The following is a 26,130-nucleotide window of genomic DNA, read 5'->3' as shown; positions in this document are numbered from 1 at the left end:
GGATAAATAAAATGTGGTACATATACACAATGGAATAAAAAAGAATGAAACCTGTCATTTGTGGCAATAGATGGAACTGGCAGACATGTTAAGTGAAATAAACCAGGGAACAGAAAGTTAAACACTGTATGTTCTTACTCACGTGGAAGTTAAAGAAAATTTGATATCATAGAAATAAAAGGTAGAACAAAGGATACTAAAGACTGGGAAGGGGAAGATAGGGAGAGATTTGTGGGAGAGATTTGTGTAAGGATACAAAATCACAGCTACATAGGAAGAATGAGTTCTAGTGTTCTGTACCACTATGGGATGGCTATAATAAATAACATATGATATAATTTCAAATAGCTACAAGTAGGATATTGAATGTTCCCAAGACAGACAAATGATAACTGCTTGAATTGATAAATATGCTAACTACTTTGATTTGATTACAATACATTATATATATGAAAACATTACTATATGCCCCATGAATATGTACAACTACTATTTGTCAATTAAAATAAATAAAATAAAATAAATAAAGAATATTTGTTATTCTGGGAAAAAAATGCCACTGAACCCAAAGAAAGCATTAAATTGACAGTGGTACTACAGATTAGATGCCTTTATTAAATATAAATACATCAAATATAAACATTAAATGGCTAATTTTTAATCAAGTAACACCAACTAAACATTGAATGTTATAAACATTTAAAACATTTAAAGAAAATGCAGACTTAAATGTTAACCTTACTATTAATAAAAATGCAACTTAAATATTATATTACTTTCAAAAAGTAAGCAATTAAAGAACCATCTATTCTATATTTCTATCAGATAAGGCATAAAATTAGCCTTTGAAAATTGTTGTAACAATACAACAGAACTTTTCACAAAATGAATGCAAGCACTATAGGGAACATTTAAATTTAAGTACCAAAGCACATACAAGTTTACCCTTCCCAGCGAAAATGGCTAACGCACCTGAATGTTTTATACTGAAGTCATAAAAATGCATGAAATGTATCATGACGTAATTTAATTATCTTGGAAGCCTGAAAGTATACACATTCCAAAATGTTGTATGATTCTGAATGTATCTATACAGTTTATCTGTTATCCTATAATCCAATATAAGAGTCTTAAGATAAAGTTCAGGTAAATTACCTTTTTTTATGTATGGAAATCATTTCACAAACAATGATATAACAAACCTCTTTCTTGATTAATATATTTTAAAAGTGACTTAATAAAGGTTTTTAAAATGGACAAGACCATTTCTTTAGATCCCAAATACGCACCTTGATGTTCTAAACAACAAGATTGAAATAAAAAATTTTAAAACTTATTAAAATTATATTTTAACTTTAAACATACAGAGATCTTAATATTGTATAGACAACTGCTGCTCGATTTTAAAGGAGGGCTATAAAGTAGAATATTTTAACAGCTTAGCCCATTTACACAACCTAATTACATCATCTTGTTATTACTACTTTTTCCTAAGTGCTGTAGAACATTCTCTGAAGGAGGAGACACACTATCCAAGGAAGTTCTAGAATCAAAAGAAAGGAGAAATCAACAATGATTGTTGAGTATCTTTTGTTAAATACATTCCTAGGCCCTTGTTTTTAATGGTACTATAATATCTTTTAACAAATTTCATTTTTCTTACATCATGGATAGTGAGAATTGCAATTAATTTTTGTGTACTGTCTTTGTATCTAGCAATCATTTTAACTCTAATATTTCTTTCACATGCCTCTAATTTTATTTTGATAAAGAAAAATAAGATATTTTATTTTAAACTTCTATTTTAGTTTCAGGGGCATATGTGCAGGTTCATTATATATAGATAATTTACATGTTGTGGGGTTTAGCATATAGATTATTTCATCATCCAGGTAATAAGCGTGGTACCAGATAGGTAGTTTTTTGATCCTCATCATCCTCCTACCATCTACCCTTAAGTAGGCTCCAGTGTCTGCTGTTCCCTTCTATTTCCATATGTACTCAAAGTTTAGCTCCCATTTATAAATGAGAACACGTGGTATTTGATTTTCTGTTTTTGCATTAGTTTGCTTGATAATGGCCTCCAGCTTCATCCATACTGCTGCAAAGCACATCATCTTGTTCTTTTTTATGGCTGCATGGTACTCCATGGTGTATACATACACTTCTCTTTATCCAGTCTACCACTGATGAGCATTTAGGTTGATTTCATGTCTCTGCTATTGTGAATAGTGCTGTGATAAATATACACATGCATGTATCTTTATGGTACAATGATTTACATTCCTTTGGGCATATATTCAACAATGGGATTGCTGGCCTGAATGGTAGTTCTGTTTTAAATTCTTTGAGGAATTACCAAACTGCTTTCCACAATGACTGAACTAATTTACATTCCCACCAACAGTGCATAGGCATTCCCTTTTCTCTACAACCTTGTCAGTATCTGTTATTTTTTGACTTTATTAATAGCCATTCTGACTGGTATAAGATGGTATCTTGTGGTTTTGACTTGCATTTCTCCAACGATTAGTGATACTGAGCATTTTTTCATATGCTTGTTGGCCAGGTGAATGTATTCTTTTGAGAAATGTCTGTTCACGTCCTTCACCCATTTTTTAATGTGTGTGTGTGTTTTTTTTTTCCTGTTAATTTAAGTTCCTTACAGATTCTGGATATTAGACTTTTGTCAGATGCACAGTTTGCAAATATTTTCTCATATTCTGTGGGTTATCTGTTTACTCTGTTGACCGTTTCTTTTGCTGTGCACAAGTTCTTTAGTTTAATTAGGTCCCACTTGTCAATTTTTGTTTTTGTTGTAATTGCTTTTGGCATCTTCATCATGAAATCTTGGCCAGAATGTAATTGTCCTACTGTCCAGAATGGTAATTCTCAGGTTTTTCTTCAAGGGTTTTTATAAGTTTTAGACTGTACATTTAAGTCTTTAATCCATGTTGAGTTGATTTTTGTATATGGTGTAAGGAAGGGGTCTAGTTTCAGTCTTCTGCATATGGCTAACCAGTTTCCCCAGCACCATTTATTGAATATAGGGAGTCCTTTCTCCATTGCCTGTTTTTGTTGACTTTGTTGAAGATCAGATTGTTGTAAGTGTGCATTATTTTCTGAGTTTTCTATTCTGTTCCATTGGTTTGTGTGCCTGTTTTATTTATTTATTTATTTATTTATTTATTTATTTATTTATTTATGAGATAGTCTTGCTCTATCACCCAAGCTGGAGTGCAGTGGTGTAATCTCAGCTCACTGCAACTTCTGCCTCCCAGGCTCAAGGGATCCTTCACTTCAGCCTCCTGAGTAGCTAGGACAATAGGTATGTGCTATCATGCTTGGCTAATTTTTGTATTTTTTGTGGAGATGGGGTTTTACCATGTTTCCCAGGCTGGTTTTGAATTCCTGGCCTCAAGTGATTTGCCTGCCTCTGCCTCCCAAAATGTTGGGATTACTGGCGTGAGCCACCTCCTCCCCAGCCTATTCTGGGTATTAACCCCTTATCAGATATATGATTTATAAATATTTTCTCATTCTATGGGCTGCCTTTTCACTCTTTCGATAGTGTCCTTTGATGTTCAAGTTTTTGATTTTGATGAAGTCTAATATATGTATCTTTTCTTTTGTTGTCCATGCTTTTGTTGCCATATCCAAATCAGTGCTAAATCCAATGCTGCGAAAGTTTTTCACTGTTTTCTTCTAAGAGTTTTATAATTTTAACTCATGTTCAAGTTGTTGATTCATTTTAGTTGATTTTCAGATATGGTGTAAGGTAAAGGTCCAACTTTATTTTCCATATGCTTTTGAAAATTGTTCTTTTAGGGCCTGGGCACGGTAGCTCATGCCTGTAATCCTAGCATTTTGGGAGGCCGAGGCGGGTGGATCACGAGGTCAAGAGATCAAGACCATCCTGGCCAACATGCTGAAATCCTGTCTCTACTAAAAATACAAAAATTAGCTGGGCGTGGTGGCGGATGCCTGTAGTCTCAGCTACTTGGGAGGCTGAGGCAGGAGAATCACTTGAACCTGGGAGGCAGAGATTGCAGAGAGCTGAGATCGCACCACTGCACTCCAGCCTGGCGACAGAGCAAGACTCCATCTCAAAAAAAAAAAAAAAAATTAAACTCTTTGTAGAGACAGGGTCTCACCTATGTTGCCCAGGCTGGTCTCATATTCCTGGCCTTAAGCAATTCTCCCACGTTAGCCTCCCAAAGTGCTAGGGATTACAGGCATGAGCCACTGAGCCTAGCCTGTAGCATAGTTTACTGAACCCCTGGACTCAAGCAGTCCTCCTGACTCAGCCTCCCTCAGTAGCTGGGTTTACAGGCACGTACCACCATGCCAGGATAATTTTTTTTTTTTTTAAGAGATGGGGTCTTACCATGTTACCCAGGCTGGTTTACTGAATCTTTTAAGCTCACTATTGAGACCTACTACTCAGAAAAAAAAGATTTCTTTCAAAATATTATTGCTTATTAACAACGCACTTAGTCACCAAGAACTCTGATGGAGATGTAGAAGGAAATTAATGGTTTTTTTAAATGCCTGCTAACACAACATCCATTCTGCAGCCCATGGATCAAGGAGTAATTTTGACTCAAGTCTTAAATATTTAAGAAATACATTTCATAAGGCTATAGCTGCCATAGCTGATTCTGTAATGGATCTGGACAAAGTAAATTGAAAACTTTATGGAAAGGAGTCACCATTCTAGATACCATTAAGAATATGTATTATTCATGAGAGGAGGTAAAAATATCAACATTCACAAGAGTTTAGAAAAAGCTGAATCCAACTCATCGGTGACTTTAAGGGGTTCAAGACTTCAGTGGAGGAAGTAACTGCTGATGTGGTAGACATAGCAAGACAATTCAAATTAGAAGTGGAGCCTGAAGATATGACTGAATTGCTGCAACCTCGTGATAAAATTTGAATGGATGAGAAGTTCCTTATTATGGATGAGCAAAGAAAGTACTTTCTTTTTTTATTATTTGTTATTTTTGTAGAAATGGGATCTTGTTATTTTTCCCAGGCTGGTCTCAAACTTCTGGCCTCAAGCAGTTCTCCCACTCAGCCTCCGAAAGTGCTGGGATTACAGGTGTAAGCCACTGTGCCCAGCCCAGAAAACGCTTTCTTGAGATGCAGTCTACTACTGGTGAATATGCTGTGAACATTGTTGAAATAACAACAAAGGATTTGGAATAGTACATAAACTTAGGTGATAAAGCAGTGGCAAAGTTTGAGGGGATTAAGTACCCATTCGGTGTTTAAAAAAAAAGTTGAAGGAAATTGACTCCAATTTTGAAAGAAGTTCTAATCTGGGTAAAATGCTATCGTACAGAATCTCAAGCTACAGAGAAATCTTTTGTGAATGAAAGAGTCAGTTGATGCAGCAAACTTCATCGTTGTCTTATTTTAAGAAGTTGCCACAGCCACTCCAGCCTTCAGCATGACATGAGTACATCAGAGAAAAACTGCTTGAAAAATTAAAGCCTAAAAGAACTATAAAGCAACTGGAGGGATAAAGTTTACCTTAAGAGTGCAACAGTTAGATTCACAGCTGACTCTCACTCAACAGAAGTCACCAAATAATTCTCCAAGCCCAAAGCTCTAGACCCAGGAAAAGAGCCTTCAAAACTAAATGTAAAATAACTAATTATCATGCAAATTTTAAAAACTAAGATAATTTGTTACTTTAGAAGAAGCCCTACTCTAAAGAAAATACCAGAATGTTCTCTGGGAAAAAAGTGATTTTAAATGAAAGGTCAGAGGTACAGGAGAAATGGAGATCAACGAAGAGTAAATATGTGGTAGGTCTCAATCAATATTGGCGGTAGAAAACAAAAATAATGATTTTTATAGGTTCTAATGTAATTAAAATACATGATAATACTAATACATAAGTTGAGAGGGGATTGAGTATTCTTACTATTCTAAACACCTTGCAGTTTGGGAAGAGAGTAAGATGCTCTGTGTTGGGGGTGCTCAAGACCACCCAAGCTTCATTATATGCTAGGAGGACTCAACGTAACTCAGGACATAGATGTGTTCATGGCTATGATTTATTACAGCAACAAAATACGAAGCAAAATCAACAAAGGGAAAAGGTACATAAGGTGAAGTCTGGAGGAAACAAGCTTCCAAGAGTCCTTTTCCAGTGGAATCACACAAGACGTGCTTAATTTCAATGAATTGTGACACCTATAAAATGTTGTCTACCAGGGAAACTCATTAAAGACTCAGTGCCCAAGGATTTTACTGGGGGTTGGTCATGTAGTTGCCCTCTGCCTAGCACATACTGTAGCTCCAGGCTGTCGGGGAGCAGCAATTCAGCATAAACCACACTGTTTGTATAGCAGTTTTAGTATAATGAGGCACTCATCACTTCTGGAAATGGTGGGAACCCCCACCCCAAAATCCCAAGTTCCTAGATACCAGCCAGGGGCCAACCTTGCAAGCAGGTCTTTCTAAGGATGGCAGTCTCAGGACTGCTACATTAATTATTTTTCTACACATATGCCAGTTGATATCAGAACAAAGAATCCATGTTGTAAATTTGGGGGCAATTACTAAAAGAACAATTTTTTGTGGGTGGGGGGTTGTTTGTTTTTGTTTTTTGTTTTTTGTTTTGAGATGGAGTCTCGCTTAGTCGCCCAGGCTGGTCTCAAAAAAAAAAAAAAAAATTAAACTCTTTGTAGAGACAGGGTCTCACCTATGTTGCCCAGGCTGGTCTCATATTCCTGGCCTTAAGCAATTCTCCCACGTTAGCCTCCCAAAGTGCTAGGGATTACAGGCATGAGCCACTGAGCCTAGCCTGTAGCATAGTTTACTGAACCCCTGGACTCAAGCAGTCCTCCTGACTCAGCCTCCCTCAGTAGCTGGGTTTACAGGCACGTACCACCATGCCAGGATAATTTTTTTTTTTTTTAAGAGATGGGGTCTTACCATGTTACCCAGGCTGGTTTACTGAATCTTTTAAGCTCACTATTGAGACCTACTACTCAGAAAAAAAAGATTTCTTTCAAAATATTATTGCTTATTAACAACGCACTTAGTCACCAAGAACTCTGATGGAGATGTAGAAGGAAATTAATGGTTTTTTTAAATGCCTGCTAACACAACATCCATTCTGCAGCCCATGGATCAAGGAGTAATTTTGACTCAAGTCTTAAATATTTAAGAAATACATTTCATAAGGCTATAGCTGCCATAGCTGATTCTGTAATGGATCTGGACAAAGTAAATTGAAAACTTTATGGAAAGGAGTCACCATTCTAGATACCATTAAGAATATGTATTATTCATGAGAGGAGGTAAAAATATCAACATTCACAAGAGTTTAGAAAAAGCTGAATCCAACTCATCGGTGACTTTAAGGGGTTCAAGACTTCAGTGGAGGAAGTAACTGCTGATGTGGTAGACATAGCAAGACAATTCAAATTAGAAGTGGAGCCTGAAGATATGACTGAATTGCTGCAACCTCGTGATAAAATTTGAATGGATGAGAAGTTCCTTATTATGGATGAGCAAAGAAAGTACTTTCTTTTTTTATTATTTGTTATTTTTGTAGAAATGGGATCTTGTTATTTTTCCCAGGCTGGTCTCAAACTTCTGGCCTCAAGCAGTTCTCCCACTCAGCCTCCGAAAGTGCTGGGATTACAGGTGTAAGCCACTGTGCCCAGCCCAGAAAACGCTTTCTTGAGATGCAGTCTACTACTGGTGAATATGCTGTGAACATTGTTGAAATAACAACAAAGGATTTGGAATAGTACATAAACTTAGGTGATAAAGCAGTGGCAAAGTTTGAGGGGATTAAGTACCCATTCGGTGTTTAAAAAAAAAGTTGAAGGAAATTGACTCCAATTTTGAAAGAAGTTCTAATCTGGGTAAAATGCTATCGTACAGAATCTCAAGCTACAGAGAAATCTTTTGTGAATGAAAGAGTCAGTTGATGCAGCAAACTTCATCGTTGTCTTATTTTAAGAAGTTGCCACAGCCACTCCAGCCTTCAGCATGACATGAGTACATCAGAGAAAAACTGCTTGAAAAATTAAAGCCTAAAAGAACTATAAAGCAACTGGAGGGATAAAGTTTACCTTAAGAGTGCAACAGTTAGATTCACAGCTGACTCTCACTCAACAGAAGTCACCAAATAATTCTCCAAGCCCAAAGCTCTAGACCCAGGAAAAGAGCCTTCAAAACTAAATGTAAAATAACTAATTATCATGCAAATTTTAAAAACTAAGATAATTTGTTACTTTAGAAGAAGCCCTACTCTAAAGAAAATACCAGAATGTTCTCTGGGAAAAAAGTGATTTTAAATGAAAGGTCAGAGGTACAGGAGAAATGGAGATCAACGAAGAGTAAATATGTGGTAGGTCTCAATCAATATTGGCGGTAGAAAACAAAAATAATGATTTTTATAGGTTCTAATGTAATTAAAATACATGATAATACTAATACATAAGTTGAGAGGGGATTGAGTATTCTTACTATTCTAAACACCTTGCAGTTTGGGAAGAGAGTAAGATGCTCTGTGTTGGGGGTGCTCAAGACCACCCAAGCTTCATTATATGCTAGGAGGACTCAACGTAACTCAGGACATAGATGTGTTCATGGCTATGATTTATTACAGCAACAAAATACGAAGCAAAATCAACAAAGGGAAAAGGTACATAAGGTGAAGTCTGGAGGAAACAAGCTTCCAAGAGTCCTTTTCCAGTGGAATCACACAAGACGTGCTTAATTTCAATGAATTGTGACACCTATAAAATGTTGTCTACCAGGGAAACTCATTAAAGACTCAGTGCCCAAGGATTTTACTGGGGGTTGGTCATGTAGTTGCCCTCTGCCTAGCACATACTGTAGCTCCAGGCTGTCGGGGAGCAGCAATTCAGCATAAACCACACTGTTTGTATAGCAGTTTTAGTATAATGAGGCACTCATCACTTCTGGAAATGGTGGGAACCCCCACCCCAAAATCCCAAGTTCCTAGATACCAGCCAGGGGCCAACCTTGCAAGCAGGTCTTTCTAAGGATGGCAGTCTCAGGACTGCTACATTAATTATTTTTCTACACATATGCCAGTTGATATCAGAACAAAGAATCCATGTTGTAAATTTGGGGGCAATTACTAAAAGAACAATTTTTTGTGGGTGGGGGGTTGTTTGTTTTTGTTTTTTGTTTTTTGTTTTGAGATGGAGTCTCGCTTAGTCGCCCAGGCTGGAGTACAGTGGCACGATCTCAGCTCGCTGCAACCTCTGCCTCCTGGGTTCAAGTGATTCTCTTGCCTCAGCCTCCCGAGTAGCTGGGACTACAGGCGCCTGCCACCATGCCCAGCTAATTTTTGTATTTTTAGCAGAGACGGGATTTCACCATGTTGGCCAGGCTGGTCTCGATCTCTTGATCCGTCTGCCTCGGCCTCCCAAAGTGCTGGGATTACAGGTGTGAGCCACTGTGCTCGGCCGAAAGGTTGAAATTTAAAAAGAAAGTAGCAGGGCATGGTGGCGTGCACCTACTGTAGTTCTAGTACTTAGGAGACTGAGGCAGGAGGATCTTTTGAGTCCAGGAGTTTAGGGTTGCAGTGAGCTATGATTGTGTCACTGCACTCCAGCCTGGTCTTGACAGCAAGACCCTATCTCTAAAAAACGAACAAAACCCAAAAAACCTCCATGCTATAAACAGATGTGTTGTCATCCACGCTTTGTTGTTCCATTCATAGAGTGGAGGCATAGTAGATTTAGTGTTAATTCCTAAGGGCCCTTAGATTTTCAGAATGGTAAATGAGCATCAGCTTGAACTTAAAGTCAAAAGCTGCATTAGCCCCTAACAAGAGAGCCTGCCTGTCCTTTGAAACTAGGAATTGACTTTTCCTCTCAAGCTGTGAAAGTCCCAGATGGCATCTACTTTCAGTAGATGGCTGTTTCTTCTACACTGAAAATCTGCTGTTTAGTGTGGCTACCATCATCAATTATCTCACCTAGATCTTCTGGGCATCTTGCCACAGCTTCTCCATCAGCATTTGCTGCTTCACATTGTACTTCTGTTACAAAGACGACTTCTTAGAATGATACATTGGACTTTGGGGACTGGAAGAAAGGGTGGGAGTGAGGTGAAGGATAGAAGACTACACGTTGGGTATAATGTACACTGCTCAGGGCTTGGGTGATGGGTGCACCAAAATCTCAGGAAAAAAAAAAAAAAAAGATGGCTTATTTCTTTAAACCTCATGAACTAACCTAATCTTCTGTTAGCTTCACACTTTCCTTCCTCAGCTTCCTCTCCTCTCTCATTACCTTCAAATAATGGAAAAGAGGTCCTTGCTCTGATTAGGCTTTGGCTTAAGGCAACGTTGTAGCTGCTATGATCTTCTATATAGACTATTAAAATTTTCACCATATTGGCAATAAGGTTGTTTCACTTTGTTATCATTCCTGTGTCCACTGGAGTAGCATTTGTAATCTCCATCAAGAACTTTTCCTCATTGGCTTCACAACAATGAACCATGTGGCTAACTGGTACAAAAGGCCTAGTTTTCAGCCTATCTTGGCTTTTGACATGCCTTCCTCACTAAGCTTAATCATTTCTAGCTTTCGATTTAAAGTGAGCATGTGACTCTTTCTTTCACTGGAATACTAACAGGTCATTGTAGGGTTATCAGTTGGCCTAATTTCAGTATTGTGTCTCAAGGAATAGGGAGGACCAAAGAGAGGGAAAGAGATGGGGAAACAGCCAATGAATAGAGTGATCAGAACACACACATTTATAAAAGTTGCTGTTTTATATGGGTGCAGTTCAAAGTGCCCAAAAATAATTACAATACTAACCAAAGATCACTGATCACAATCACCATAACAGGTGTCATAAAACAGTTTGAAATGTTGTATGAATTACCAAAATGTGACACAAAGTGGGTACACATTGTTGGAAAATGGCGCTGATAGACTTGCTTGATGCAGGGTTGCCACAAACCTTCGATATGTAAAAATTGCAGTATCTGCGACTACTGAGGGTAGAAAATACAAGACAATGCAGCTTCCATCTTGCTCTCTCTCTCTTGCTTAGGGGAAGCCAGCTGCCATGATGCAAAGACAGTTGAAGAGCCTTATGGAAGGGCCTATGTGGTGAGGAACTGAGGCCTCTTGCCAACAGACATGTGAATGAGCCCCCTGAGAAGCAGATCCTCTGGTCTCAGTGAAGCCTCTGAATGACTACAGTCCAGGCCAACATCTTGACTGCAACATGAAAAACCCTGAGCTAAAACCACCTGACTAAGTCACTCCTGAATCCTGATCTGCAAAATGTGAGTTTATGAGTGTTGTTTAAGCCAGTCAATTTTAGGGTAATTAGTTTTGCATTAGTAGTTAATTACAGTATGCTTGTTTTAAAACTTCATGTTATTTTATGATTATATTATTATTTTAAATTTAATTTTTTATGTAAAAAGAAAATGAAATCAATAGCTTATAAATTTTAAGTAATATTCAAATATGAAAGAATATGGTTGCTTTACCTCTGTATTGTTTTTTGAATTCCTAACTGGAAGCAGAGTTTTTCAGAAGAGATGAAGTCATCTCCACGATAGTATTAATAGATAAGCCATTCAGAAAACCTTTATGTCTTATTCTCACTTCCTGAAGCGCATTTATAATATGGTCTCTATGCAAAAGGAAAACATACATGAGTATTTATTTGTCTTTTCCAAAGGAACACATTCTGAATATATCTAAGTTATTAACTTGAACTATATTTTTACACAAAAGTTTTAAACCAGTTAAAATATAATTTTGGTTATTACCTGCTGACTTCTGGATGCAGTTCAGCCAGTTTCTTTATGATCTTGGTAAAGCTACGAAGGTTCAATGTATTTGGAGGTATGAATTGAACAGGTGTATCAGGTAATAATTTAGCAGATTCAATCTGCTTACAATTCTTCTTGACACCCTAAATAAGCATTTAAAAAGTTTTCTTAAAATCAGTAAGGACCATTACATAAAGACAATACAGCTTATTCAATAATAATATATTTGAAAATTAAAATAATAAAATAAAAACTCCTTAAAAGTTTACTTTAACTTGGGATTATTTGTATCAATTGCATTTACTTGGGCTGTGTTTCAGGGCCATATACTACAAAACATACCCAACATTTTTTCTTTCTGATAAAGTATATGAGGTTATGTCTAAATAAGCCTTTCTCAACCAGATTTCTCATCTGAACCATAGAACACAGAAAATGATGTAACTACTTGCTCAATTCTCCCAAAGATAGGATATAACTAGTTTCATTTTTTTAGATGCACAGGAGAGAGATTCATTCATTAAATAAACGTTTTAGGCTTAGGGCATTAAGGCTTAATTCTCTTAACCAACCTAAAAAAGGCTACACAGTAATTAGAGATATTTTACATCATATTTACTATATGCTGTATGTAATGAATACAAATTGTATGCCCAGAAGTGCAGTATATGCTGCGCGGGAAAAACTATAGTGATATAAAATAGAGCCCTCTCCATTTGCGAAGAGACAAAATTGAAATGACCAATTAGTTACTGTTAACAATGCAAGTAGGCTATAAATTGTAGAAAACCACTGTAAATACCATAAGAGTTCAACAAAGGAAGGATTCAGACTTTAAAGCCTCGATGAAGTCAGGGCAAGACACATAATATACTGGACCTTTTACATCAGAACATTATATCTTTCACTTGCTTGTTTATTGCCTCAACTCCCTCACTAGATTTAAGCTCCTTAAGAGCACAGATTTTTGTCTGTTTTGTTCATTGTTGCTTTCCCAGTGCCTAGAATAGTGTACACAGTTGGTATGTAATAACTATTTGTTTAATAAATAAAAAGTTTGGGATACAATAGTTTAAGTGACAGTTGAAGTAAGTGCTCTCCAAGAAAGAATATGCTCTCCAAGAAAGAAGTCAAATTATTGGTAAGTAATAACAACAGCAGCTAATGTTTTCTGGGTACATCTACCAAGGTAGGCACTGTTCTAAAAATTTTTCTGTGGTAAGCTCATTTAAACTCGTCAACATTTGTGAGGTAATGGCTCTTATCTCCATTTTACGATAAGGAAGCTCAGAAATGGAAAGGTTAGGTGACTTTTCCAGAGTCACATGGTGAGTAAGTGGCAGAGCCAGGTTATGAATCTAAGAGTGTTTATTAATCACTATGATTCTGCTTCTCATTGTAGATAATCAATATTTCTAAATGAATGAATAGAATAAATAAATGTGGAGAATCAGAAAAAGAACAATGGAACAAGAAATTGCCAGAAAGGAAAGAGAACTTGGAGTATAGTTTAACAAAGATGGTTACAGGAACTTCCTGATCCACATACTCCTACCAATATCCCGTATGGCCCTCTTTATAACATCCCTCTCCCAAACCCATGGCCCACTGCCACAGCTGACAGGATCAAGAGTGTTGCTGCCTGAGCTGATGAACATCAAAATCACAGCCTGGATCAATTCAATTTCCTGTCTAAAGCATGTGGAATTAGCAGGGTGTGGTGGCTCACGCCTGCAGTCCCAGCACTTTGGGAGGCCAAGGTGGAAGGATCACTTGAGGACGGGAGTTTGGGACCAGCCTGGGCAACACAGCACGACCTGGTCTCTACAGAAAAATACAAAAATTAGCTGGACATGATGACACACCTGCAGTCCCAGCTACTTGGGAAGCTGAGGTGGGAGGATTGCTTGAGCCCAGGACTTTGAGGCTACAGTGAGCTGTGGTTGTGCCACTGCACCCCAGCCTGGTGACAGAGTGAGACCCTGTCTCAGGAAAAAAAAAAAAAAAAAGACTGAAATTAGAACATGAAGCAAATGAATTAATCAGATCACAGGGACTTGAATTGAATATATAGAGTTAGAATCAAGCAAAACAAAGCCAAATGGGGGAAGAAAGCAGTCATGAGCAGAGAAAAGCAGTGTGTAGAGAAAGGGGAATAAGGGGAATGAGCACATGGAGAGCAGAGGCAGGAGACCACATGTGCTACACAAGGAGGAAAGCGAGAGCCACAGATTCCACACCTCCAGCTCAGGGCCCCACGCAGCTTCGCTGCACTTTGTTTCCTTCCTTCCTGCTGTAGATTGAGGCTATGTACCAAATAAATCAATCCCACACATGAAGGGTCACTGAGATGAAAGGAAAAGTTTCAAGAAAGGGATGAACAGCGTCAAACAGGCAAAGTAGTCAAGAGGAAGGCAGATGAGGGAAAGACAAATAAAAGGTCACTAGTGCCTTATGAAAAGGGCCGTTTAGGTAAAATTTTAGAGACTGAAGTCAGATTATCAGGACAACAGAGAAGCAAAGAAACAGACATTGAATATAACCTACTTGAATGAGAACTTTGGCAATAAAAACATAGGACAGGCTGGGTGTGGTGGCTCAGGCCAGTAATCCCAGCATTTTGGGAGGCCGAGGCGAGCAGATGACTTGAGGTCAGGAATTCAAGATGAGCCTGGCCAACATGGTGAAACCAAATCTGTGCTAAAAACACACAAAAAATTAGCCAGGCAAGGTAGTAGGTTCCTATAATCCCAGCTACTCAGGAGGCAGAGGAAGGAGAATTGCTTGAACCCAGGAGGCAGAGGTTACAGTGAACTGAGATTGCGCCACTGCACTCCAGCCTGGGCGACAGAGTGAGACTCTGTCTCAAACAAACAAAACAAAACAAAACAAAAAACTCCCCAAAAACAAAACAAAACAAAACAAACCATAGGACAAATAAGGATGGTAAAGTTAGAGGAATGCAAAGTCAAGTGAAAATCCTGTCAGGATTAGGAAGGGCTGTGCCTGACTTTGAGTAGAGGCTAAGGTCTGTGAATGGAAGTGGAGTTGCTAATGGTATAGAAAAGGAATGTGATAACTCCAGGAATGAGGAAAGGACTGGATAAAGGACACAGTTAGAAGAGATCCCTTTCTCTTATTAAGGGAAAAAATTATATTCATTTATTCAACAAGTATTGATTCTTGTGCTGATCTATGGATTCAAAACAATCCCAGCAAAAATCCAAGTAGGATTTTTTTTTTTTGTAGATAGACAGGTGAATTATAAAAGTATACAGCAAGGCGAAGAGACTAAATAGGCACAATAACTCTGAAAAAGAATAAAGTTAGAGGACTCATTCCACCTGATTTCAAAACTTACTATGAGGCTACAGTAATGAAGGCAGTGTACTACGGGTGGAGAGAGACAAAACAGTTCAACAAAACAGTTCCAGTCTAGAAATAGACTCACACAAACATGGTCGATTGATTTTTGACCAAGGTGCAAAGGTAATTCAACAGAAATAGGATCATCTTTTCAACAAATGATGCTGGAACTATTCCATATGCAAAACAGAAACAAATGCAAATAAACAATAACTACCTCAACAAATACCAGAAACAATATATAAAAATTAACTGAAAATCTCTGTGACCTTGGATTATGCTAAGATTTCTTAGCTACAACACTAAAAGCATACATTATAAATTAAAAATTAATAAATTATACTTCATAAATACTAAAATATCCCTATTCTGAGAAAGACACTGTTAACGGAATGAAAAGACAAGGCACAAAGTGAGAAAAATTATTTGCAAATCGCCTATCTGGTAAAGGACTCAAAATCAGAATATTAAAACATCAAAATTCAATAATAAAATAAACTGAATAAAAATGGACACAACATGAGCAGGAATAAAATGCCAGTATACACAACAACATGGATCAATCTCAAATGCATTCAGTGAAAGAAGCCAGGCTAACAGGGCTATATAGTATAATTTCATTTATATAATGTTCTGAAAAAGGTCAAGTTTTAAGAATAAGAAACAGATATGAGCACGAGGTAATTTTTTGGAATGATGGAACTGTTCTGAATCTTGATTATGGTGGTGCGGATTTGCCTATATGCATTTGTCTAAAGCTATAGGCACCAAAAAGTATTGAATTTTACTATATGTAAATTAAAAAAATATATATATATATATGGAACACCTATGGGATTCCAGGCAATTTGCTGAGCAGTGGAGAGAAAAGACTGAACGAGGCAAACTTTACCACTTTTCACAGGGTGTTTACCTCAGTAACAGAGACATGAGAATATATGAAAATAAAATGACTACATTTTATGGTTTTAACAATTATGAGATAAAGTTAGCTGTGAAAGAAAAATCAAGATGAAATTATAATTAGTTACTTACAGAGTAGTAATAAAAAGATGGTGAAGGATTGACAAAGAGCCTAGTTAAAATGAGTTTTTCGTTAGCTCGGTCTACAAAGATCTAGATTTCCCCCCAGGAACAACTGGAGTTGTACAAAACCAGGTTAGGGTGGATTCAAGGTTAAAAAAATTCAGATTAATGCTGTCATTCCCATTTCAAGACTGCATATTGAAGTTATTTATTCTACAAAGCTACTTACAGCAATATGACATACAAAGACCATCTAAGGGATCTATCAAAAACACTAACCTGGTTGGAAGGGAAAACCTCACTGTCTTGCTCAGATCCCAGCTGCCGTGGTCTAGTTCTGGGCAATCTAGAAATGGAGAAGGCTGAGTGGATTTCTTTATTGGTGCTTTTCTCTAAATTATTCGAACTAATTCGATTCCCATTTTTGGAGGAAAGTAGTGATGTATATTCTCCAAGAATTTTAACAGGCCGCACATTTACTGACTTTCCATTTATTTCTATCCCATTCATTTCTTTCACAGCTATCTTTGCATCGCTGTTTTTTGTAAAAGTAAGAGATGCGTATCTAAAACACAAAAGCAGAAAACCAAAAGGTTGTTAATGACTTCAAATTACATCAAACTTAATTTTGTAACTACGGACGCAAATACATTTTTCACAAGAATAACTGCTTTTAAAAATAAAAAGGGTGCTGTACTTACCTTGGGATTAGGAAGAATATTTATTTAGGATAACTAAATAAAAACCAAGTTAAAGATGGGAAATAGAAGAAAAGTATTTCTTACACATTATCTCCTATTAATTTTATATTAAAATCTAATGTAAAATATGTGCAAAGCTAATATATGATAGAGTTGCCAAGATTAGTGGTCTGGGGACATCTGATTATCCATAACTAAAAAACCTTAAAACTAATTCCTATGTATAAACATAAACTTCAGATAACTTAAAGGCTTAAATGTGAGAGGCAAAATTTTAAATATTTAGCAGAATATGCCAACAGTGTATCTTTATGACCTTGTAGTGGGGAAATATACAGACAAAAACAAAGAGTTGGAAAATCTAATCAGAATTTTAATTATATACACAAGGAAGTTGGGCAATAGCTATTCCTATAAAAGCATCAGCCCTAGACAGTGTCAATGGAAGGATATACACCAAATCCTGGGAAGAGTGGCTGTTTTCAAATGATGAGACTATGGATACATTTTTATAAACTCCTTGTATTTTTGCATTTAACTGTATTTTCTAAATTTCTACACAGAATGCAAAATACTTCAAGTAAGAAAAAACCATAGTTCTTAAAAAGTATTCAACAAGATACTAAAAGAGTCTTTCACATCAAGTAATGCTCCTAAGATTACAATACTACTTTAATGAAATGTATTAATATCATATCAACAGGTCAAATAATTACAGCTAAACAATTATCTTACAATTATATGACTTCATTTAAGACACACATTTTTAATAAATTGCAACCCCAACTACAAATAGGATCCTTTCTTAATTGATAAAAATTTTATATCTGAAATAAATAGCTATCACTTTTAATGACAAAACAGTAAAAAAAATTCCATTAAGCTATGGCCATTGTTATTTAATATTTTTGAATCATCTGGCAATGTCACAAAACAGAAAGTAGCAACATACATACTCAAAGTAACTATATGTAAATGAGGTAGCTGTCTACCTAAAATATATCGAGTGTCAACTAAAAAGTAATTGAAAGGCCGGGCGCGGTGGCTCAAGCCTGTAATCCCAGCACTTTGGGAGGCGGAGACGGGTGGATCACGAGGTCAGGAGATCGAGACCATCCTGGCTAACACGGTGAAACCCCGTCTCTACTAAATATTACAAAAAACTAGCCGGACGAGGTGGTGGGTGCCTGTAGTCCCAGCTACTCCGGAGGCTGAGGCAGGAGAATGGCGTGAACCCGGGAGGCGGAGCTTGCAGTGAGCCGAGATCTGGCCACTGCACTCCAGCCTGGGCGACAGAGCAAGACTCCATCTCAAAAAAAAAAAAAAAAAAAAAAAGTAATTGAAATCAGAAATAGTAAAATGAAACACAATTTTCTGAGCACCTACTATGTGCCAGGCTTTATTCCTAGTGTTTCACATATTTTACTTGTAATAGTTTCACAGCAATGTTGTGAAGGTAGTATTATTATGCTCACTTTATATACAAAGAGGCTGAGGTACAGAAAGGTTAAGTAACTTGCCTAAATTTATTAACCAAGTTGTTGACAGAGCTGGGAATTGAACCAATGTTATCTATTTCTGGAAGCCGTTCTTTTACCTAATGTGCTCTAATTCCCCTATGTAATGGCATGTAGCAAGATAAAGCATACAAAAATCAATAACTCTCCTGTATACCATTAACAAGTTACAAAGTATAATGAAAAAAAGATCTGGTTAAGAACAGTATCAACTCAAGACTGTAGCTATTTGTCCATGTGTCCCCTTTCCTGGCCTGTGAAACCCTGTGAGAATAGCCCTTGACTTTGTCACCACTGTGGCTGATATCTGGTATAGAACCTTTGGCAAACAGCAGACACATAATAATGCACATTGATTAAAGTTGGGAAACACACCTGTAATTAGTAGAAGAATCATAAATTGAAATTTCAGAAACTTGATATTTTTGGAAATGAGACCTTAAATCGGCCTAAAAGAAGAGAAATAAAAGTTTGTGAAGGGTAGAAAAATACAACAAAATATGAACAACTAATAAATTTGAAAATGAAGCTCAAAAAAATAATCCTGGTATACCTCAGATACTGAAGGGCAGAGGCCACCAACATGTATCAAATAACCTTTATCTCTTTGTGAGGGTTCAACATTCTTCATTTCTGCTTAGAGAAAAACATGTAACAGAAATGATCCTTATTGTACTGATATGTTTCAGAGAAAATGTGAATGCTGTTACATATTTTATGCTTCCTTTTTACTAACTCAAAGTTTATTATAAAGTTATCAGCAACTATCAGCACTTCTAGACTGAGGACTAATAGCCTGCCGTATAGTTTTAAGATTTCTGGGCCTTAATCACATCATCTTAAAAACTAAAGAGGTTGGGTTAGTTAAGTCTCTTGTAGCTCAAAAATGGACAAATTACATCTAAACAAAGTAATCAATTACTGTAATTGTTGTTCCTCAGTATCCCTGGGGGACTGGTTCTCAGACACTCCAAGGATGCTCAAGTCCCTTATGTAAAATGGTATAGTATTTGCACATAACCTACACATATCCTTCCTTATACTTTAAATCATCTCTAGATTAGTTATAATACCTAATAAAATGTAAATACTATGTAAATATTTGTTATACTGTATTGTTTAGGGAATAATGAGACTCCTAAAAAGTCTGTACATGTTTCGTACAGGCTTTTAAAATATATTCTCAATCTGCAGTTGTCTTTCATTTGTCTTTGGTTCAGAGAAGTGCTATCTAGAACATTGGACACACACAGGATCTTAACTCCCTAGTGTTAATGCTGGCTAGAGCTAGTGGTCTGAGAGCTCTCATTATGCAAATTCCCTTGCTGGGGAAACATCACGCCAAGAAAACCTTTTAACTGGACAAGGATCAATAGCAGGTATTATAATATATAGCTTGTAATAATGGTAAGGGCATACAAGAAAAAAAGCTGGGAGACAACCTGAGTTAGAAAGCATGATTTTCCAAACTACAAATACTAGGATTATGGATAAATTTTTTTCTTGATAAAAAATTTCAGAATTCTTAGAGTACATTTTCATAGTCTCTATTGTGAAGAGAACTTGAAACCAAAAAGGATCCACTGAATAGAGATTCAAATTACTAGCAAATCCCATACCTGGCACATAGGGAGAACACAAATATTTGCTGAATGAATCCTTAAAGTAGCTTTTATTTATATGCTTTATAATTTTTAAATAGTAATAGGAGATATGGAAATTTTATTTTTTTCATTAAATAATAATATATAAGAGTAGCCTAACACTTATCCAGTGTTTCTGGTGCTCCAGGCAATATGGCAAGCACTTTATACACATCATCTCATGTAATTCTCACAACCACGCCACAAGGTAGCTATTATTATTTTCATTTTGCAGATAAGGAGGCTGAGGTCTCAGGAGTTTAGGTCACAAATATAGTAAATGGTGGTGCTGGAATCCAGGCACAGTTTGTCGTCGTTAGGTAATAATACCCAACCTTCATTAACTTATTTCATTTGTTAACCTCTTTGAATCATGATGTATTCTATAGAGAAAATAGCAAAACCAGCTACCTTTATATTTTTACATTGGAGTGAGGAGGGAATAATGAGCTACAGTATAGTAAAAAAGGGTAAATAAGAATCAGAAGACATACATTATACCCATCACCTCTCGTTTCACTACTTCAACACAAAATAGCTAATGAACATCCAATGGGCTGCATGCCGTACCTGGCACTGGAGATAGGGAGTAAACAAAACATATAAAAATCCCTGAGCTCACTGAGCTAATGAGAGGATGAGAAGGCAGTCAATATATCAGGTAAGCAAACCATACAGTGTTGTGATAAGTGACATGAAGAAAACTAATGCAAGGGAAGAAAAAACAGAATAAAACTAGATGATATGGGGCTGGGTGCAGTGGCTCACGCCTGTAATCTCAGCACTTCAGGAGGCCGAGGTGGGTGGATCACTTGAGGTCAGGAGTTCAAGATCAGCCTGGCCAACTTGGTGAAACCCCGTTGCTACTAAAAATACAAAAATTAGCCAGGTGTGGTGGTGGGCACCTGTAAGCTGAGGCAGGAGAATCACTTGAACCCGGGAGGTGAAGGGTTGCAGTGAGCCAAGATAGCGCCACTGCACTCCAGTCTGGGGTGACAGAGACTCTGTTTCAAAAAACAAACGACAACAACAAAACCCCAAAAATAGATGATATAATGCTATTTACTTTAAATTGCATGTGTGTATTAAATATATACATAAGAAAATGCATAAAAATGGTCATTAAAATATTCATAGCAGTTATTGCAGGTTGGAGAAACCAGTTAATTTTAATTTTCCTATATTTTAAAATTTTATTTAAAAAACCATAATAAGCATTATTTAGACAAGCAGGAAAAAAACAATAAAACCAATGCTGATACTGAAAACAAAAGAAAAATCCATAGAAGATACAAAAAAAAAATAAGGAAAGGTAGCATAAACTTACCTAGAAATGATAGAAGGGCAATAATCACAGGTACTAGAGAAAACTATAACTATTCTAAGCAATTAAGGACTATCTAAAAATGAAAACATCCCTAAAATTATTGAAATAAGAGAAAGCAAATAGTTTTCATCATCAACACCAATTTGACAGGTTAGTACTGGTTGCCTGGTGGTAACTGGGAAGCTGGTTTTATTCACCATGTACCCACGCCTGGAAAGAGGAAAATGATGCCCTGCAGGAGTGCTGATGTTGGCCTTGAGCAAGAGAAAGAATGTGGGTATCTACCTGTTAACTAAATCTTGGATTTAAGCTTTTAGCAGTTTTTTTCCTCTTTAAAAAACTGACCTCCAACTGAACAATTTCCTCATTTTTTTATTTATAAAGAAAAGCCAAAACAGGAATAAAAGATTAAAACAACTCAGCTGCCCATCACAACCCAGAAGCAGGTAAACACTATTTTACAAATAATCTAGGTTAGGGTTTCTCAGTAAATTCTTGAGAACCAACCTAGTGTAAGATCCAAATTCCATCTGTCTTGTTCTATTTGATTTTCTTGTGTTCCTGAGATGTCAACTCCTGTCAGGTTCTCTTTAGCATCAGACCAGTCTTCACTCATCTCTTGGTAATGTCTGCAGTCTAAGACATTAAACACAATGAGCTATGAATGACATATAACGTCCAACACACTGAAAAGTTATCTAAAAACCATGGATGAATCAGCATGATGATGACTACTAGAGTTTTATGTATAAATCTAAAGATAAATATTAGCAAAATAAGAGAACCAAGCACAAAGATTCTCTGAGAAGAGATTTTCAGTAGTCCTTGAATAAAAAGTTGCTTTCAGTCTGAGTGATCTGTTTCCTAGTTTTCCTTTAATTAAAACACTATTCCCAGCTTATTGAAACCCTTAATTTTCAGCATTTTGAATTGTCCTTTAGTGAAAAAGACATATTATCTTTATATATGCAATAACATGAAACATCTTTGAAAGAATTAAGCTGCGTTGCAGCTCTTTATTTCATTACAATTAAATTAATAATCTTTTAAAATGATCACAATCTCTTTTCGTGTGCTAAAAATGCACACAATTTAGAGATACAAATTAGATATAAGAGAGAATTTTCATACTAAAAACATGAACCAAAAGAATAAGAGTCCATATAATTACTTAGCGTTGTCAGCTATATTAGGCAACCTTAAAGATGTCAAATAGCAGTAAGAACATATTTGACATTTATAATCAGAATGATGCCTTTCTGTCAATTAAGAATATTCATTTTTCTTTAATGAATAAACACTACCAATACTTTAAACATTATTTTGTTTTCCAGCAACTATACAGGATAACACATTTTTATACTAACCTTTATCATCAAGTTTCAGTTGATGAAAGTCTGCATTTATATCACCATTTTTAAAGTCATCTTTTTTGGGTGATATGTTTTGTGTAGCACGACTATTGTCAGATGATAAAGACATCTGAGGATTAAGATAACAAAAACAACAATAAATAAGAGCAAATAATTATTATGCTCTTACTATGTGACAGGTACTCTTCACTGGCATTATTCAGCCCTTAACAGTAATGAGGGCTATGAAAGCAAAACATTATCAACTTGACCTGACATGTGAGAAAACAGAATCTAAGTAACTTGTTGCTTCATGTTACACAGTTAACAAGAATTACAATTTGAATCCATTCTGTGTATAATGACTATGCTAACACTACTATCTGGCAAAGTGTGGCATACACACGAGAAGTAATCGAGATAATTTTTGGAGGTATATATATACACACACAAGTATTTATCACATTAACGTTTAACAGTTATATATTTAATTTAGTGTATGCTTATGTGTATCTTTTATTTATAAGACGTAGTATTTCTTTCCTACATGTAATAGTTATTATTTACATTTAAATTTATGTAAAAAGGAGAATCATTTAAAGACAAAGTAATATTATAGGTAATACAGGGCTATGGTAAATTGTGAAGATGGTACATGAGTAGCTGAAATTTAGAAACACAGTATACTGAGTTTCATGCATTACCAGTTAATTTAATGAGACAGGAATTAAAACATAATCCCAACTTAAAATAAATACTGTTTTGTAGCTAAAACCAAGATTATAAAGAACGACATCTTCATCTTGTTCTTTAAAAAATAATTTATTGTTCTCTCTAAACAGGTTATACCATTCCTACCATTAAATACATAAAAATCTAGTTTTTGACCTGTTAATTCTTTGTGGATAACTGAGATTTTTTTAAAAAAGAATTTAACAACGGAATAGACAATGTTAAAGTAATTTAATTTTACTCAATCAAGTATTTGACTTTTAACTTTGGAATTCATCTTGGGGGATTAATATTACTCAAATAAAGAAAACCTCAGAGTTAAAACCAAAGTCAGAAAAGCAGACTAAACCCCAGCCTTCCTATTCCATTACCTCCTTGCTCAATAATGGAATATAACCAATGTTTCCATAACACTTTGTAATTTTCAGAGTGTTCTTACACAGATTAAATATTCCTTCTCGGTTGTCATCTGACAAACATTTTCTTGGGGGAACGAGACAGTAAGAAAACCTATGACAGGCATTTAAAAATGATTTTCATCATTTCAGTAAAGAAGAAATTATAACTTTACCCTGTCTAAAATGACTGAATTATTACTTTATCTCATGAGATGAAGGTACACAATGTTAGTTTTAATTGAACTGGCTTAACATGATTATGGTGCTGAATTATAGTTTGCCCAGGACAGTCCAGGTTTATACTGACTGTCGTAGAGAATTACCATTACGCTCTTTCAACCTCAAAAGTCTCCTGGCGTGGTGTAAATTATATGGTCACCCTATTCAACATATACGGTTGACATCTGTTTGATCAGGATTTGACATAAATACATCATTATAATCAGTTATATCCATCAAATAGTAGTACACAAAGTAAGCCAGCTGAGTGAAAAGAAGGATGTCAGGGTTTCTGAAAATTATGGTTTACTTTACTTAAACCATACAATTAAAGGTTTACATTGATGAACTTTCAAGGACCCTTACTTGAGAGATTGTCTTTTTTAGGTTCGAAGAAACATCAAAATCTTGAGCCCTCTGATCATCTCGTTCAGCATCTGCTTCTGAAAAGCTAAAAGGAACACTTCAGAAGAAAAACGATCTAATGTTTGACAGCAGAGTAAGGTGACTATAGTTAACTACAATGTATATTTCAAAGTAACTAAAAGAGAGGACTTGAAATGTTCCTAACACATAGAAATGACAAATATACAAGGTGATGGATATCCTGAATATCGACTTGATTAGTACACATCCTATGCATGTAACAAAATATTACATGTACCCCATAAATTTGTACAATATTAAATATCAAGAAAAAAGATAAACACTTCAATAAAACATTTATCAATGTTCTAAATAGGGAACAAAACAGAAAGTTTAAAGTTAACTGAATTAAGCAAGTTTTAGGATCTAATGAATTATAAATCAGATGAAACCATAACTCACACATGTGTTTCTTTTTTCATTAGCTGGAAAGAGAAAAGGAAAAAAATCTTTGTTTAAAATGTTTTGTCTAAATGAAGTAAAATTTTTAATTTCTAAAACATATATACGTACCCTGGAAGCAAAAGTAGAGAAGGTAGATAATAATTTTGATTCTACTGATAGTGGGGGCAGCTCTTCCAGTGGTATGCCTTTGTGTATTTTTTCTTTCAAAGTCACATATCTAACTTTTAAGTCCCCCAAAAGAGACAGTAGTGCTGATCCCACTTCCTTCTTAGCAGAATTACTTGATAAATTCCTGTTCAAAAGTTGAGTGCACAAAACTAAATTATTTAGGCCCAAGTCATCCATTTAACACTAATATTATATTATACACTTGGTTCTTGAACTCCTGGGCTCAAGCAATCCTCCTGTCTCCGCCTCACAAGTTGCTAGGACTACATGTATGCCACAATGCCCAGCTAGTTTGTAAAACAATGTATTGTAGGGACGGGGGGTCTCATTATATTGCCCACATTGGTCTTGAACTCTTGGCCTTAAGTGATTCTCCTGCCTCAGCCTCCCAAAGTGCTGGGATTACAGGCACAAGCCACCTTGCTCAACCCCACTTGGTTCTAATTTTACTAGAACTCTAAATATTTTCTTTTAAATGTTGAGTAAAAGAAAAAAATGAACCACAGTAAATGTGTTTTTCTAAGGGCAGTACAAACAACTGTCGACACACAAGCCAGAGAAAGTGTGGTAGCATGTCATGCAAAACCCTCTAACTTCATCCTTACTCGAACTTTATAAAGAAACAACAAATCTATGTTTTCACTGGATTTGTAATGCCAACCATGCCTGTGGCCCCTCCATGAAACTCAAGGATTCTATTACCCTTAGGCTAACTAACAAACCCAGTAACAATCTACTCCTTATTTTATTCTTCAAAAATGAAAATTAAAGAAACTGTCTAGAATAAACTTAAAGCTAGTGACAAATTCCTAAGAAAAAACAGATTTAAAATTAATAAACACATATTTAATCCTTCCCTATTTTCCATTACAAGTTTGTAAATATCACAACAATGGCGACGACACATCTGATAGTGAACATTCAAAAGGTGCAGCTCTGCTTTTATGGCTCTCTGCATTATTTTCTGACAGCACATTGATGGCAAATCCTTCTCCGTATCTTTAAAAAGTTGAACTTCCCTTTAAAAATAAAAGATAGGATCAG

The 26,130-nt window shown here is 36.0% G+C and overlaps 1 protein-coding gene across 1 annotated transcript; it reads right to left on the bottom strand.

Annotated features, from left to right (window-relative positions):
- Positions 1–754: 754 nt before the first annotated feature.
- On the bottom strand, positions 755–25,866 carry RBM44 (RNA binding motif protein 44). The gene is made up of 11 exons (XM_007966815.3): positions 25,027–25,866; positions 24,916–24,938; positions 24,454–24,538; positions 22,754–22,868; positions 21,894–22,022; positions 18,970–19,049; positions 18,792–18,865; positions 16,478–16,763; positions 11,804–11,949; positions 11,519–11,664; positions 755–1,543 (listed from the first exon to the last, which is right to left on the bottom strand). The coding sequence occupies exons 1-10, from the start codon at positions 25,261–25,263 to the stop codon at positions 11,541–11,543; spliced, it is 1,299 nt and encodes a 432-aa protein (XP_007965006.3). The 5' UTR covers positions 25,264–25,866; the 3' UTR covers positions 755–1,543; positions 11,519–11,540.
- Between the last annotated feature and the right edge of the window lie 264 nt (positions 25,867–26,130).

Source organism: Chlorocebus sabaeus, chromosome 10 (assembly GCF_047675955.1).
Source record: "Chlorocebus sabaeus isolate Y175 chromosome 10, mChlSab1.0.hap1, whole genome shotgun sequence".
Lineage (NCBI taxonomy): Eukaryota > Metazoa > Chordata > Mammalia > Primates > Cercopithecidae > Chlorocebus > Chlorocebus sabaeus.
Note: the sequence above shows the minus strand (reverse complement) of the source record. Positions and strands in the feature narration are given on the sequence as shown.